This window comes from Durio zibethinus, chromosome 9 (assembly GCF_047325235.1).
Source record: "Durio zibethinus cultivar Kanyao isolate XHJ-2024 chromosome 9, ASM4732523v1, whole genome shotgun sequence".
NCBI classification, from domain to species: Eukaryota; Viridiplantae; Streptophyta; class Magnoliopsida; order Malvales; family Malvaceae; genus Durio; species Durio zibethinus.
In genome coordinates, this window is record NC_143170.1 from 6442641 (window position 1) to 6458835 (window position 16195).

At 31.2% G+C, this 16195-nt stretch overlaps 2 protein-coding genes across 4 annotated transcripts; one reads left to right on the forward strand and one right to left on the reverse strand.

The window, feature by feature from the left end:
- Positions 1-2083: 2083 nt before the first annotated feature.
- On the reverse strand, positions 2084-5860 carry LOC111309832 (sec-independent protein translocase protein TATB, chloroplastic-like). The gene is made up of 6 exons (XM_022908836.2): positions 5534-5860; positions 5306-5427; positions 3335-3394; positions 3069-3237; positions 2657-2803; positions 2084-2564 (listed from the first exon to the last, which is right to left on the reverse strand). Exons 1-6 carry the CDS (start codon positions 5763-5765, stop codon positions 2503-2505), a joined length of 792 nt encoding a protein of 263 aa, XP_022764571.1. The 5' UTR covers positions 5766-5860; the 3' UTR covers positions 2084-2502.
- Positions 5861-12276: 6416 nt separating this feature from the next.
- On the forward strand, positions 12277-16155 carry LOC111309850 (uncharacterized). Of its 3 annotated transcripts, none has more exons than XM_089765720.1 (2): positions 12277-12607; positions 14123-16155. In XM_089765720.1, the coding sequence occupies exon 2, from the start codon at positions 14583-14585 to the stop codon at positions 15777-15779; it is 1197 nt and encodes a 398-aa protein (XP_089621846.1). In that variant the 5' UTR covers positions 12277-12607; positions 14123-14582; the 3' UTR covers positions 15780-16155. The 3 variants fall into 3 exon arrangements, with proteins under 3 accessions (XP_089621846.1, XP_089621845.1, XP_022764590.2); XM_089765719.1 differs by having other exon boundaries at positions 14392-16155; XM_022908855.2 differs by having other exon boundaries at positions 14427-16155.
- The last annotated feature ends 40 nt before the right edge of the window (positions 16156-16195 follow it).

Here is a 16195-nt window from a genome sequence, read left to right on the forward strand (position 1 = left end):
TCTTAAATAATTGTTTACAATTTAATATTATTACTTACTCAAAATTTAAAACTATTTCATTTCAATTTTTACATGAATATAATTTTGTATTAGATGTCAACCCCAAAACAATTGAAAGGCATAAGTATTTGAGAAATCATATAGATGCTAAAGATCATGATATTACTAAAACTCCTACCAAAAAAATATGTACATGCTACTAAGTTATTATGTATATTATTTAAACATTTAAAATCATTATTTCTCTTAAATAAATAAAACTTATCTTAAAATTACATAAATCTGTAGGTATATAAAAATGATAAGAGAAGCTGGACATGATGCAAATTAAATAAAGTTCATTTGAAGTGATAAAACGTTTAGTTTCTATTTTAATACTTTGTTGATATACTTAATGATATTATTTGCAATATCTTTTGGATATTTTTTCTTCCTCCAATATTATTTATTATAAATTTTAAAGTTTGTCAATTTTTTAATTAAAATTTTTATTTTTATTATAATTTGATATTCTTAATTATATTAATTATATTATTTATATATTTTAAATATATAAATAATTCAATAATATTAATTTATATTTTTATTTAAATTTAAATAAAATAAAAATAATTAATTCATCACATGGATAGTAAATTAGTTATAAAAAAATAATAATGAAAAAGCTTATGGAGAAGCTTTAATTTTTTTTTCTTTTCAAATTTATCCTTCATTTTTTTCATGACATTGAAAAGGTATTGAGCAAATTAAAAAAGCAAAACTTAGAGACAATTTTTATTTATTTATTTATTTATTATTATAGGTACGGCGTATTGTAAAACTGCAACTTAAATCCATCTAAAAGTAATCTTTAGATTTTGCTAGATAAAAATGATAAAAATGGACAAGGATAAAAAATTATTAATTCAATGAGTAAATTATATAATTATTTTTATTTTATAACTTAATCATTAAATAAATAAAATTTTCATTATCACCCATTTTCATATTTTTATTTGGCAAAGTTAGGATTGACAACTCAATCCAAATTCGATGGATTTCGACTCAACCTCATAAGATCGATTTTTTTTTTTGAAAATTAAGTTTTGAATCGGATCGAATTCGAATTTTAGGTAAATTTAACTTGATCCGATACTATATTAAAAATTATTTTTTAATTTTTTATTTATATATAATTATATATTTATATTTAAAAATAAATATTTTGTTAATTTTAGATCGAATCGAATACGATTTATATAATATCAAATTTTGAATTAGATTCAAGTATTGAAAAAATAAAAAAAATTAAATCAAATACAAATACAAATTTTATAATTAAAAAATTAAATTAAATTTAAAATAAATAAAAATTCATCCCGATCTAATGGGACTATAGGAATTCGCAACGTGGTACTTCCTCACCTCGGTTGCCAAAAATGACAGATCACAGCTTTCTTTCTGTAAAAGTAAACCTAACTCAACACCTTTTGGTGATTTCTCTGTACCAACAGGACATCTCTTTTTCCTTCGGCTCGTTTCTCCAAGCCAACACAACCGAGGCACTACCAAAACAGAACGATCGGTTCTCGTTCTTTGCCTTTTGGTTGATGTTGTTACTACTATTGGTTTCTATTGAAGTTATCTAAGATGTTTTCCAACTGCCTGAAACGCCATGTTTTGTTCATCTCAAGTTACCTGCCACAGGACCTCCCCAACCCCACCCCCCCCCCCCCAAAAAAAAAAAAAAAACGAACTAAATTCGATATACTGTTTCCAGTAATTATTGCTGAAAGCCTTTCAGTAGATGAGACAACATGTTTTTCGAACATAGTTTTTTGCTGAAATGCAGAAAACCATATCCAGAAATGAACAAAAGAAGATTCACCTTCAGTATCCTAAAAGTCAGCATCTACTTTAGATGAAATTACGTTATACAATTACTATTGGTGACTAGAGATATTTGTAAGAACTATTCTACAGTCATTTAACCAAAATTTTGAAGGAAAAGAGTGATATGAGCCAAATTGCCCAACAGAAAGTGATAGTAACAGAGAAGGAGAATAAAGAATGAAGAAGCAGAAAATAGAGGAAGAAGATAGAATTAGAGGTGAACTTGGAAAGAGAGAATTCTTTTTGATATTGCTAAACTGAATATCATGCACAATACCCCCAGCTCCCCTTTATGCTGAGCCAACACTGATGACAGCTGCATTTCGAGGTTCTTACAGTGCTCTCACACTCCATTTGCCTAATCTGTAACTAACAGCTGGAAATAAAACAAGAGCATAAAGGCCTTGGCACTGGTCATACATGAAACAGCTTAACATTAAATAAATTAGGCCCATAGTTAAATTTCAAACCCAATAACACCTGATTACAACATTCAGCCTGTAACAAAGAGGGACAAGCATGACTTTTCCTTCTCCATTTATATATTTTCAGGAGGTTGAATCCATTTCTCTGAGGCTTCTGAAAAATTAATGGATTAGATATTTCCTTCGGGTCTGCTTTCATAGGATTTCATGTCTCGCTTTCAGGTTTCTGAGATGGAGGCATTGCAGCAGCAGGTTCATTGGCAGTGGCTGTCACCAATTTACACAAATAACATCACATAGAGAAAGGGAGAGGCAAGACAGAGAGAATTAGAAGAAGAAGAAGAAGAAGAAGAACCAACCTTCATGTTGAATTTGGGATTCTAACTGGCTTTCTCCAGGAAAGGTAGTCTGGCCCTGCTGTTGAGAAGCAGAAGCTTTTAGCTGCTCTTCTGTGATCTTTAGGTACTCTTCGCTAGTATAAGCCTCGTTCAGGGATGGAGTACCATCTGCAGTTGGGTGACAAATTGCATGATTCATTGAATTTCTTTGAAAGACATAGAGAGAATGGGAAAAGGAATAAGAAAGACCACTCCACTAAGCCATAAACAGCAGGATTGACCACTGTTGCGTAGCATTTAATACAGGCTTCAAGGTAAGAGATCAAGCAATAAGATAATTGAGATTCGAAGGAAAAATCTCATGAAGGACCAGAAACCCTAAGACAAATTCATGCCACTAATAGCCTTAAATATAAGAATATAAAGCACTCACTGGGGTCAGCCTTAGCACCAGATTCCTCAGTGCTGGTAACTGATAAAGGGGTTGGGGTAGGGTTACTTAGATAGGGGCTGTTTCTATTCAGTGTATTTTGTGTTGAACTTGACATTTCGTCAAGACCAATCTCCCTCTCAAGGGTGCTCTTGAATTCCCTTGAAACTTCCTTCACAGAAATAAAGAAAGGTGAAGAAGTCAAGGACAATTGGACAAAGCTATCAAAAGGTAAAGATATAAGTTAAACCAAAGGACTCATACCATACCTGAAGTTCTCTAATGGTGGGTTGAAATGCACGCAATGTTTTTCCCAGATTCCGAGCAACCTGCACTTTAGTAGGCCATTGAGATGCCAAAAGGATTTTAACTTGAACAGAATATTATCCTAACTATATAATGTTCTGTTTGGTTGCATATTACTTGGTACTTGGTTTTTGCTTCCTCAAAAGTTGCTATAAAGAATACGTTGAATGGTACAAGGAAAATCATATTCAACTAAAAATGAATATGCAGCTCGAATATGACACATATTTAAACATAATTATCTCATATAAAAGGAAAATCATGTATTCTATACAAGATTTGACAAAAGGACCAAAATAAAACCATTTTGAAAAGTGAGGGACCCAAATGAAACAATTAGAGATTACGGGTTAAACTGAAACTGATAAAAGGTTAGGGATCATAAGTGGAATTTACCCCCAAAACTAAATTTTCTATTTTCTATTTTTCATCATTTAAAATAAGTAGCAAAAGAAACAATTAAATGCAGCCTAAACAATTAATAATTAAATCTTGCTAAACACCCAGAATAATAATTTAACTTCCAGGAAGGCATCAAAATGATTGCCATGCAGTTGTAAAAAAAAAAAAAAAAACCCTTGATGCCTTTATAAGTAACACGATGCAACTTTTGGTTAAAGGATCAGAGCAGCCAGGCACCAACAATTAATAATTAAATCTTGTTAAACTCCCATAATAATCATTCAACTTCCAGAAAGGCATCAAAATGATTGCTATGCAGTTGTAAAAAAAAAAACTTGATGCCTTTATAAGTAACACGATGCAACATTTGCTTAAAGGATCAGAGCAGCCAGGCACCAACCTATCTTCTTTTAATGCCTTTATGGCACTTCGGACTTTGTGGATACATCATACCTAAAAATTGATTACAGACCCTTATCACAATAGTAAAGGAAGTATTCAACCCTCATATTTTAATAACGTGGAGTCTAATTGATAAAATTTTATATATAGCAATATCAATACATCTTTTAACTCTACAGTCTCCACAAGTTAGATACTTCTAAATATCGAGCCATTTAGTAAAATGACAAGATGGATCTCATCTCAGGTAAAGACATAACACTTAATCCTAAAGATATGTATCACTAAAGACCCCCAAGCATGCCCATCAGGGAGGCACAAGTTAGCAAGAGCTCGGAGAGGACAACGGAACTTAAGAGTTTAAAATAGGGTAACACAATGTTTTTTTCTTGCCAGACAATGGGATAGTCATGGGAGCCATAAAGTCAACAAAGATCAACAATCGGAATTCATTGGGCTTAGACTGTCACACGAAGAAAAGGTTTTCTCATCAAGGAGAATTACGCATTATCTTGTCAAAAGACACCACATTAAGTATGGTAACAGCAGCTAACAGTGTATTTTAGTCTGTTGATAGAACAAAATAAGACTTTCATCTCATCAGAAGGATTATCAATGATCTTTTTATCATCTAAGATGTTAAGAAGCCGTCTATTTATTTAGATGGTCCAGTGGATTCTCATCTAAGAAATCTCAAAATATTCAAAACTGCTATGTCGACAAGAAACCACATCGATTTCAGGCAAAGCTAAAATCATTTCTCAAGAAAATCCAACACTAGAACCGCTCAAATTTCTGGAAAAACGTTTTATCCTCCCAATCCCTAAACTAAAATTCTAACACCATACCTTTCCCTGACTTATGTTAGATCGTATACCATCTGTTTCGGGCTGTTCATTACTTGAAGTATTTATCAGAGATTAATATTTGAAAATAATTGCCAAGTGACCTATGTTTCCAAAGATTAGAACTACCTAAATCGAATACCATCATGAAAATACATAAACAAACAGTGTGGAAAATCATCAAATATTACAAGCCACAAAAGGGACAAGTGATGTGTTCTTGTTTATAATTGAAAGAACATGTAAATATCAATGAATCAACCTAAATATAGAGGTAGAACATACCTCAGCCAGACCCTTGGGACCAAACACCAACAAAGCTACTACCCCAATAACCAGAACCTCGGGAGCTCCAACTCCAAACAGAGATGCTTGAACCACCTTACCTTTACATCTCCCCTTTTTTTCTGCACCACCATCATTCATAAAAAACAAAAAAAACATAATTAAGAATCAAAATAAATTATCTTTAAAGAAAAAAATACAGCTTAAAAAGGAAACAACAAAAGGTACCTAATTTAAGAGATTTTGGTGAGATTGAAATGCCCAGATGCTTTAGACCGCTCCATTGACAAAAAAGAGCTGGATCCAATTGAGGAAACCACTTGGCGAAACTGAAATTCGAGGCTTTGGGATATGAAACCAAAGGAGAGAAATAGCAGGTGGTTGACTTTGAGGCAACGGAAGAAGTGCACAAGAATGTGGAAGTTGAGATTGGTGAGGCCATGACCATGATTGTGGTCATTTGAAGAGGTAATTTACTTTTGAGTTTTAGCAGAGCTTAGATTTTTCGAAGTATAGACATGGAGGGACCAAGATTATCTCGAATTGAAAGACGTCGAAAATGCTCCCAGAGTCAGAGCTGATCTTATTCTACCCTGAAGGCCTGCCTGTCAGGCCCAGTTTTCTTGGATGTGTCCTGACTAGACTCTCTCAATCCATCAGAATTCAGAGATGACAAGTTATCGGCTTGATTGGAGCAGTTACAGGCTCCTACATCGTGCTTGGGGTAACCCAAATTATTGGGCTCATCCTCGTTGTTCAATGAACATGAGTTACATGACTGGCGATAAGAATCGGCTGAAGCTGATGTTTATTTGTCTTCCCCACAAGGCTAAAGTTGCATTTGCAGCACTGTTAAATGCTAATCTCTTTTTTTGACTTTCATAATACTTCCATTTCAGTTACATGGACTAAAGTGCTTGGCCCATCCATTAATGGAATATTGTCCATCTCATAAATGGTACCATGCCCGTGGAATTCCTTATTCTAATATCGTTCACTTTTGAATTGTTAGTCAAGATTAATCCACTAAATGATGGGGGAAAAAAAATTCAGAGTGGTAAAGCATCTTGAACGACTCAAGTTTAATTTATAATCCATTCGATCACAAACATACTTTTGATTCAAATTTAGATTCATAATCTAGTTTTTGGCAAATTGTTAGTAAATTGAGTTTGGAAAGTGATTCAGAAGAAAGCCAGCTTATATACATGATAAGGAGGGATGGATGAAGCACGTGGTGTGCGGTTGGTAACAAGGCATCTGCATGCCATGCATGTATCTGTGAGATCCCTCCTCCCTCGCATTTTTTTTCTGGGGGAAGAAAAAGAATAGTGTTGAGAGAAACATATGGGTAGTGGAATTAATTTTTTGTAAGATGGGATGGAATCGAGATTTTATTTATGAACTTTATAAATTTTGGATCAAATCCTCACCTACTTGAAAGCTTCAACATGTGGTGTGCCGGTTTAGCTTTTGCCTGGTAGGACCGTAACCATACTCAGCCACCCCATATGCGGGTCAGTGTCTGAAACATCCACCCTCTTGGACCCCCCTCCCCCCTATATGATGAAAATTTTTTTAATGGGTTTTTTTTAATGGCTTCATTTGCTTAATTAGTTACAAAATTAAGATGTATATATGCATGGTTTTCTAGAACAACAATTACCAACTTTAATTAACATTGTTACCTTTTGCAACGATATTGCTTTACCTTTGTCATCGACTACACGAGTGGGAGAATAAAGAAGTGAATCTATCATAATTTGGAACTTTATAACTCATTATCAAAAAATAAAAATAAAAAAAAAGAATGAGAGGGAATAAAGGCAAACATGACTTAAAAAGAAACCCTCCAAAGATTATAAGATTAGAAGTTGATATACGAATCATTGCCGTTGCAATCCGACTTTTCCAATCACTATCATCTTTTAGTTACAGAGGTAAAAGTAATGAAATCCATGTAAAAAATTTAGAACCACCAAAAAAGAAAAATAAAAGAGAGGCTTAATCAAACAATTCTGTTTCTTTTTAACCATTTGAAAGATTTCATTTGATAAGGTAATGATAAAGAAGGAAAAAACGACACGAAGAAGAAAAGGTGGAATGGAAAGAGCGAGAAAAGAAGGGGAAAGAGCCAAAAGAATGGGAGTTGCGATATCATTATCAAAGAGGAAAAAGATAAGGGCGTGGAGAGAGAGAGAGAGAGAAGGGGAACCAACCGTGCAAAGTTTAGTTTAATTTAAAAAATATATATATGGAAAGAGAGAGAGGCGCGTCGCTGTCCTACGTTACGCATAAAACCCATTATTCCAACAAGTAGATGAGCGCACGTGCGCAGTTTGACAAAGGAGTTCCCTTGTTCCAATGTAACAATAATCATTTATAGAAAGAAAAGAGGACGTAACGGAAGATATTTTATGTTATATTTTATTGTTTTTAATTAAATTAATTTTTAATACATAAATATGTAATGAGAGATTTTATTTTTATTGTCCCTTAAAGTTACTAAATAGAGTAATAGTTTGTGTTATGTTTATTAATATTTACTTATTTAAATCAAATTAAGTTTTAAAGATAAAACTAAAATTTTAATAAATTTAAGTTTGAGTTGTAATCATATGGATTATTCAGATTTTCACTTATTCTTTCAATTTGCTTTTTAAACTCAAAATTATTATCATCACTCACTCTTCTATTTACACGTAAATTAATTAAAATTAAAATTATTTTAAAATTAGACTGATGTTCTCACTTCATTGAGAGGTTTTTTATAAATTTTTTTTATTTAATTAATTTTAAAATATGATTTTAAATTATATTATATTATATTAAATAAAAACTATTCAATAATTTTTATTTTTTATACATTTAAATGTATGTATTAATATTGATATAATCATATTTTATTAATTATGAAAATTAAATATATAAAAATTACATAATAAAAATGTATTTGAAAATTTAACTTATATGTACTTTTACTTAAATACAAATAATAAATGTAAACAAAATTAGGATATTATTCATAAAAGAGGTCAGGCCATTTTTTAAAAACCTTGGTCTTAAATCTCCGGCTAGTTAATTCTCTTCAAATTAATCAATTTTATAAAATTTTTCAAAACTTTAATTCAAAATTCGGACCCAAAAGCTTTTTTTGAAATATTTTATAATAAAATGATTATTTTATAATATTAAACAACTGTTAATTATTTATACTTTTGAGTTACTTGGTCATTTTTTTGGCATTATTTCACCTTTCAATAGTTGAGTGGTTTCTCAAGTGATTTCTTGCATTGTAATTGGTTCCAACAGTTGACTCGACATTCATTGATTGGTGGCATGAGAAAGGGATAATCAATTATGAGCAAAAATGACGATGTAATTTATTATGCAACCTATGAATTCAAAGTAAATAAGTTTTTTATTTCACTAGTTTGTCCTTCATTCAAAAATTGGGACCGACTCCAATGTTTTCTTTCTAAGTATTTATATATTTCCTTTTTATTGATAACATGGTTTAAAGTTGAAACTCAAAATGAAAAGTTAAAAGAGATCTAAAACCTTAACATTCAGTAATTATAAATTTAATGAGATTTGAGATCTGACAAAAGTAGGGAAGAAGATGAATTTCATCTAAATAAATAATAGACTTGATGATATGACAGAAAATTATCATTTAAGCAAATTGAAATTTATAGGGACAATTTATATATATTATTATTGTTTCTTCTCTAGTTTAATTGAAAGTTGAGTCTAATTTTATCCTTATCTTAAAAATCATGACATGATTTAGTAGTTATTCGAATCATATCGTATTTTTAATGTGATGGGATTAAACTCATTGTATCTTCAATCGAATTTAAATATCAATTTTTTAGTGAGAGCAAGTTAACATAAATTTTAAAAAAAATTTAATTATAATTATAATAATTTTTTTTAATCACAATTATAATAAATTTTATTATTATTTTTAATCTCATAACGACTAATTTCAAAGTTCATCTAAATAGAACCTTAATTTAATTTGTAAAAATTTTTTATGTTTATTTTACTTTTATTCAGATTTGTTCATGTCTTTATGTTTTAAACAAATAAATTTGAGGATAAACAGATAATTTGCTTTTTTAATCGACACCTTTTTCCTTAAACTCTACGAAGAAAAATCTATTAATTGATTTAAAAACAAAAAAAAATCTAATTTGATAGAAATAATTATTAAAATGATAGTTTTTTTTAATAAATAATTATTTTAACGGTAACAATCAGTACAGTTTTTAAATCCACACTTTTTGTAATTTTACTTTTTGATAATGTAGTTTTATTTGCGTTACTACAACTTGCAAAAGCACTTTGCCGCATCGACTCCATCCAACAGCTATAATTTGTCCCTCACAATCGAACGATCGAGGTTAAAGAGAATGATAATTTTTTGCGCACCATACAACCCACATACGGAATTGCTTGCTTTTCTCTTGTGAATAAAAAATATCACTTTAAATATTTTATAATTTAAAATATAATATGATAATATTATATTAATATAATAAAAAAATATAAATATAATAAAATTAAAATTTTTAATAATAATTATGTATGAATTTAATAAAATAAAAATATATATTTTATATTTTTATATCGACACAAATTATAATATATATAAATAAATTTTAATATTTTATATGATATAAATTATTAAATTATTAAATTTAACAAATTTAGCTGGTTTGCCAACCATTGCTTGCCTTTGTCATTAAGGATTTTTTTTCTTTATTTCTATGTAAGGTTTTTTAATAAATAAAAAATCGTAACTTAGGAATAATGAAAATAATTGTAAGTGTAAAATTCAAATCTTTAACTTATCATGTACCACTTTTTAAATGTGAGTATATAAATTAATTAAATTAAATTTTAAATTTTTACTTTCATTTAAGTTGCATAAGAGCAACGCTTAGATCCTTAAGATGGATTTCTAAAAAAAATAAACATTTTTTTAAATAAAAAAATCACTTATAAAATAAATATAAGTTTTAATCATTAGAAATGTTAATAAGTGTCTTAAACAACGCTTAAAGTTTAATTTTAAAAACTTAAATTAATGCAATATCATATCTTATTTTGAAATAATAATGCATTCAATATAAAAATCATTTATAAACTAAAAATGTTTAACAAACTACTTATTAACCCTTGTTAAGGTGGCATTTATATAAAAAATTATAATTAATGCATTATTTTATCTTGAATTTATTGAAACATTGTATTAAATGAACTTTTTTTTTTACTAAAATGGTATTTTTATCTATTCTTATTAAGAGCTTATAAGAATCCATTAATCAAAAAAAATTTTAATTATCCTTAGCTTTAATAAAAAGTTCTCATTTGACATTGAATTCATATGAAAATATGAGGAATGAGAAACTATTACCATCGCGCTTTGAATTTTTAGTCAATGTATAAAATATTTTTTAATCAAAATCTTTAAATATATACTTAATTATCAATATGATATTTCGTGATATTCATAATAATTAAATTTTAAAAATTTTATTTTGAATTTTCAAATTTAAAGTTAAAAAGAGAAAGATAAAATTAAAAAATAAAAAGATTGATTAAACCAAAAACCAACTAACTTTGACGCAATTACACGTATAAAAGAAATTATCCTTAATAAAATTTGCATATCTTTAACATGGAAGTTAAATCAATACAATTCATAAGAAAACTCTCATGCCCATTTCTTTCACTAATTTTTTTTTATATTTAAAAGTTAAAAATTAATTTTTGATTATTAAAATTATAATTTTATATTTTGTCAATAAATCAAGACTAATTTAATGATCCAATCCCTCTAACACACGGGCAAAAAATAGTTGTTCCATCCATTTAAGTGGAGATTGATGATTGGGTTAGCCGTACTGAGGTGGTGTTGTTTTGTTTAGTGGGATGGCCCACAAAAGGCAGGTGACAGAAAGGCATTCACGAGAGTCTTGCATGGGGGGTGGAGGGTGGGGCATCGGCGGCGGGCAGGTCACAAATGCACACGCACGTTACATTTGCATTACAAAAAATCACGAGTTTCTCACACCATTTTCCCTTCTTTGGGTCGCCATAACTGGCTGCGTGGCAATTGGCATCATGAAATTGAATAAAGTGAAGGGCCATCCCGTCAGACTAGTGGCTACGAAAATATGCGAAGCGTTATCTTCTTGGGGTGAAAACTTAGTATTTTTGCCAAGGTTTCGTTTGTTTGACTACGAAACCCAAAAGTATTATAATTACAAAATCAATATTATTTTTTCTGTTGTTCGTACAAAAATATAATATTAATAATTAGAGAAAGCCAAAAGAGTGAGGATAGACAGCTGTTTCTTGTCCACTCTGTCATCTTTATTTCGTGAGCAGTATGATTTAACCACGTCATATTATGAATCTTATACCAAAAAAAAAAAAGAAATGAAATTAATAATTTTCAAAGTGTCATTTTGTAAATATTTTTAAATAAATGATATATTTTATTTTAAAAAATAGAATAAATGAATGATATATTCCTTTTGTACTCTCTTTTTTATTTTTTTAAATGTTTTAAAATTATATTTTATTTTTTTAACATCTAAAATTTTTATTTTTTTATATTTTAAAATTATTTATTTTTAACATTAAAAATTATAAAATTTTAATTTTATAAAAATTTTTAAAATTTAATATTAAATATATTAAAGTTAAAAATTTTTTTAAATATCGTGAAAATTAATAAATGAGAAATATTTTGGTAAGGAAAGAGTAATTGGTTCATGAACTTTCCACATGAGTCCATAAATTACAAATTGAAACAAAATAGAAAATTTTTCATTCGAAAAAGAAAACAAAATACAGGTTGAAATGAAAAAAAAAAAGCAGTGGGTCCCAATCATTTTTAAGATGACGTGGCAATAACTCGGTGCAAAATGGATGAAAACTGGAGGATAACGACTGAAGGGGGAACTGAATCTGAACCGGTGGAGAAGGCAGAAAAAAAAAAAGAAATACAGAGCTGATTTAGGAATCTATATGTATTGATTTAAAAAAAAAAAACTCACATTTTCAGCTTGTAAAATTTTTAATTTCTTTTATTTCACTCCCTTTGTCTTCAAATCGTTGAGAGCTAGAACAGATTCAAAGTTACATGAAGCTGATGTTATTAACACATCGTTTTAAGCTTAGAAATCGAAGATGAGAAGCGTAAACGACAGCGTCGAGACCGTCAACGCCGCTGCCACAGCCATCGTCTCCGCTGAGTCAAGGGTCCAGCCTACCACCGTTAAGGTATATATTTATGTATGTATATTAATTTTTTTTGAGCATATGTATGTATTATATAATATGAATTTTAACATCCACTTTTATTAGTATTATTTCTAAAATTTTCTTTTGCCATTTTTAAACGCGGTCTTTTTATTTGTTTGTTTTCTGATTGGTTACCGGGAAAATTACTGGAAAATTTGGAATTTTGAGATTACTTAAGCTCTGTTTTGAATTGAGAATCTGTAGGGGACAGAGAAAAGGACAGAGCGGAAAGTGGAGTCTTGGAAATTTTGTTCTTTGCTTGCTTTTTTTATGTTGAAAAGTCTGAAATTCCATTTCTTGATTGTTATCAGTATTGAACTTTGTTGCTTTTTCTTTTTCTCTGCTTGGTTGCCGAGAAACTGAGGGAAAAGTAAACAGAGTTGAAATTCGGATGTTGAGTTTTAATTTGTTTTAGTCTTAGCAGAGTCAGTTAGCTGAGCTAGGCTCAGTCAAGGTTCCGGTTTTACTTTTTGGGTTTTCATACAAACATAAGATAAAAAAGGAAAAATCTTAACATCAGAATTCAAATTAGAAAAAAAAAATACAAAAATCGCTTGATAGTTTATATATACTTTTAAAGCGAGACTTGATTTTAGAAAGTTTAGGCATTTATTTATTTTTAAGTAAAAAATGTAAAATTTTTCTGTAGTTTGATTATTTGGTCAGTTTTCTGCAATTCCTAAATGCGTTGGCTAGGTGGGGCAGCTTTCTATTCATTCTAGTGTCTTTTGTTGAAAAATTCTCTGATATTAGGCTAGAGTGAATTACAGCAAATTTTTTTAAATGATATTAGGTTATGGTTGAAAAATAAGGAGATTTGGTTAACACAATTTAAAAGAAATGGAGCTTAATTGGTCATTTTATATGAATGGTTTACGGTTTTTCTTTTTGTTCTATTTCCCATTTGAATGAGATGCCTATGGAACATCTTCTGGGAAGAATGAAATTTGCAGTCTGGTATTCTTGCATTAAAAGTAATTCTTAAAAAGAGTGCAATTTGCCGTCTAATGTGTAATCTTCATTAGAATTCTAAAACAGTAATTAGTCACATTAACTGCTTGCTCTCCTTGCATTTTTTACAACAATTTTGGCTTTGATTTAAATGGTCAATGCTGTCATAAAACACATACGTGCACATGTTGAGACTTGTTTCTGCTGCTTTCATCTGAATCTTGTGCTAGTGCGATTGAACTCTTTTTCATGTATACCACATTGTACATGCGAATTAGCCAAGCAATATGAAAAACTGCAGTTTAATAAACATATTGCAATTGTAAGATATTGTTCCAAGCAGAGAAAATTTTATTAACTTTTGATGCAGAATTAATCATCCTGATGTACTTATTATCGTCTTTCTGTAACAGACGGAGGAAAATGCTATTTTAGAGTCTAGATAGATGCCATTAGATGTGAAGTGCACTCTCCCTTTTCTTTTAAACTATATGTTTATTTCTAGACTTCAAATTTTTTGTGTTGATAAAGTGTGTGGCACAGGTATCCTCCAAAGATTCTGCACTAAGCAGCATAAGAGCCAATGCTTAACATTGGGTGGTTTTTAATTTTCAAATCAAATTATTCATGACTGCTGTAATACATTCCTTGAGGGGAGGTGAGGTGTAGAGACTGAAGATTATGTTCATCTTGCACTTCATTTAATCCTTTGCCCCCATCTTATTCTAGCGGCTGAGAGTTCAAATCAATGTACCTCGAGTGCTTGCTTCCTTATATAGAATACTTGAGGATGAAAAACTTGTTTTCTGTAGGGAATACTGATTCACACTCTTTCATTTAACTACAGAAGAAAAGATGGGGAAGCTGCTGGAGTCTTTACTGGTGTTTTGGATCTCACAGAAACAGTAAGCGAATTGGCCATGCTGTCCTTGTCCCTGAACCAGTGGTGGCTGGAGTTGCAGTCTCAACTGCTCAAAATGTGAGTAATTCAACTGGCATTGTAATGCCCTTTATTGCCCCTCCCTCATCTCCTGCATCATTCCTCCAATCCGATCCTCCTTCTGCTATCCAGTCACCAGCTGGATTGCTATCCCTAACTTCTCTTTCGGCTAATGCCTACTCACCCCGTGGACCTGCATCCATTTTTGCCATAGGCCCTTATGCACATGAAACCCAGTTAGTAACACCACCGGTGTTCTCTGCCTGGACAACTGAACCATCCACTGCTCCTTTTACACCCCCTCCTGAATCTGTTCAATTGACTACACCTTCATCCCCTGAAGTACCATTTGCTCAATTACTGACATCTTCATTGGAGCATGCTCGGAGAAACAGTGGGATCAATCAGAAATTTGGATTATCCCATTATGAATTTCAGTCTTATCAAATATACCCTGGCAGCCCTGGGGGTAATCTCATATCACCTGGGTCTGCAATCTCAAATTCTGGCACATCCTCTCCTTTCCCTGATAGACGTCCAATCCTTGAGTTCCGCATGGGGGAGGCTCCCAAAGTCTTAGGCTTTGAACATTTTACTACTCGCAAATGGGGTTCAAGGTTGGGTTCTGGATCATTGACGCCTGACGGACTGGGGCAAGGTTCAAGACTGGGTTCTGAATGTGTGACTCCAGATGGTATGGGCTTGGATTCAAGGTTGGGTTCGGGATCATTGACTCCTGATGGTTTGGGTCCTGCCTCACGAGAAGGTTTTCTTGTGGAGAGTCAGATTTCTGAGGTAGCATTGCTTGCTAACCCAGCAATTGAACCTAAAATTGATGAAATTATAGTTGATCACAGAGTCTCTTTTGAGTTGAGTGGCGAAGATATTGCACGCTGTCTCGAAAGCAAGTCACTGGTATCAAGTAGAACCATGTCAGAATATCCAAAGGACTTGGTGGCAGCGGGCAGGATAGAAAGAGATCTAACAATAAAGGATCAAGAAAGTTCTTGTGAGTTGTTTATTAGGGAAACTTCCAATGAAACAGTTGAAAAAGCTTCAGGAGAAGCTCAAGAGGAGCATTGTTATCAAAAGCATCGTTCCGTTACTCTTGGTTCAATTAAAGAGTTCATCTTTGACAACACAAAAAGAGAAGCTTCTGATAAACCCACCATCAGGTCCGAGTGGTGGGCCAACGAAAATGTTGCTGGAAAGGAAGCTAGGCCTGGTAACTGGACTTTCTTCCCTATGTTACAGCCATAGGTCAGCTGATTTTGAAACTATGCAACTTAGTTTCACCTCGATGCATAGATTTGCGATACTAAACCACTAGCCTTTCGGTTGTTTGATCTGAAGATTGTACCTACTCAGAGTCACAGCTTCAACAGTCTGGTATAATTAGATGGTGTTGGACTAAAGAGGTCAGAAGAGTCTTTATTCCTTATGACATGAAAGATGATCCAATGAGGGAATAGTTCATAGGGATCAACAGTGTGGGTACTGATAGGGCATTCTTTTAATATTTCTTTACCTGATGTTATACCAAAAAAATGAATAATATTCACATATAGTGTTGTGATAGGATTGCTATTATTTTCTTTTAAACATGTAATAATAAGAAGGATGATTTTTTTCGTCATGGTAGTAACCTGCAGTTCATTTGATGATTTATATGGTTA

Bases quoted from the DNA above. Each gene is read 5' to 3' on its own strand.
- LOC111309850 (XM_022908855.2), top strand. From the start codon at position 12,515: ATGAGAAGCGTAAACGACAGCGTCGAGACCGTCAACGCCGCTGCCACA. The intron at 12,608-14,426 runs GTATATATTTAT...ATTTAACTACAG, and splicing joins TCCAGCCTACCACCGTTAAG to AAGAAAAGATGGGGAAGCTG.
- LOC111309832 (XM_022908836.2), bottom strand. From the start codon at position 5,765: ATGACCACAATCATGGTCATGGCCTCACCAATCTCAACTTCCACATTC. The intron at 5,428-5,533 runs GTACCTTTTGTT...ATGGTGGTGCAG, and splicing joins ACCAAAATCTCTTAAATTAG to AAAAAAAGGGGAGATGTAAA. The intron at 3,395-5,305 runs GTATGTTCTACC...ACTAAAGTGCAG, and splicing joins GTCCCAAGGGTCTGGCTGAG to GTTGCTCGGAATCTGGGAAA.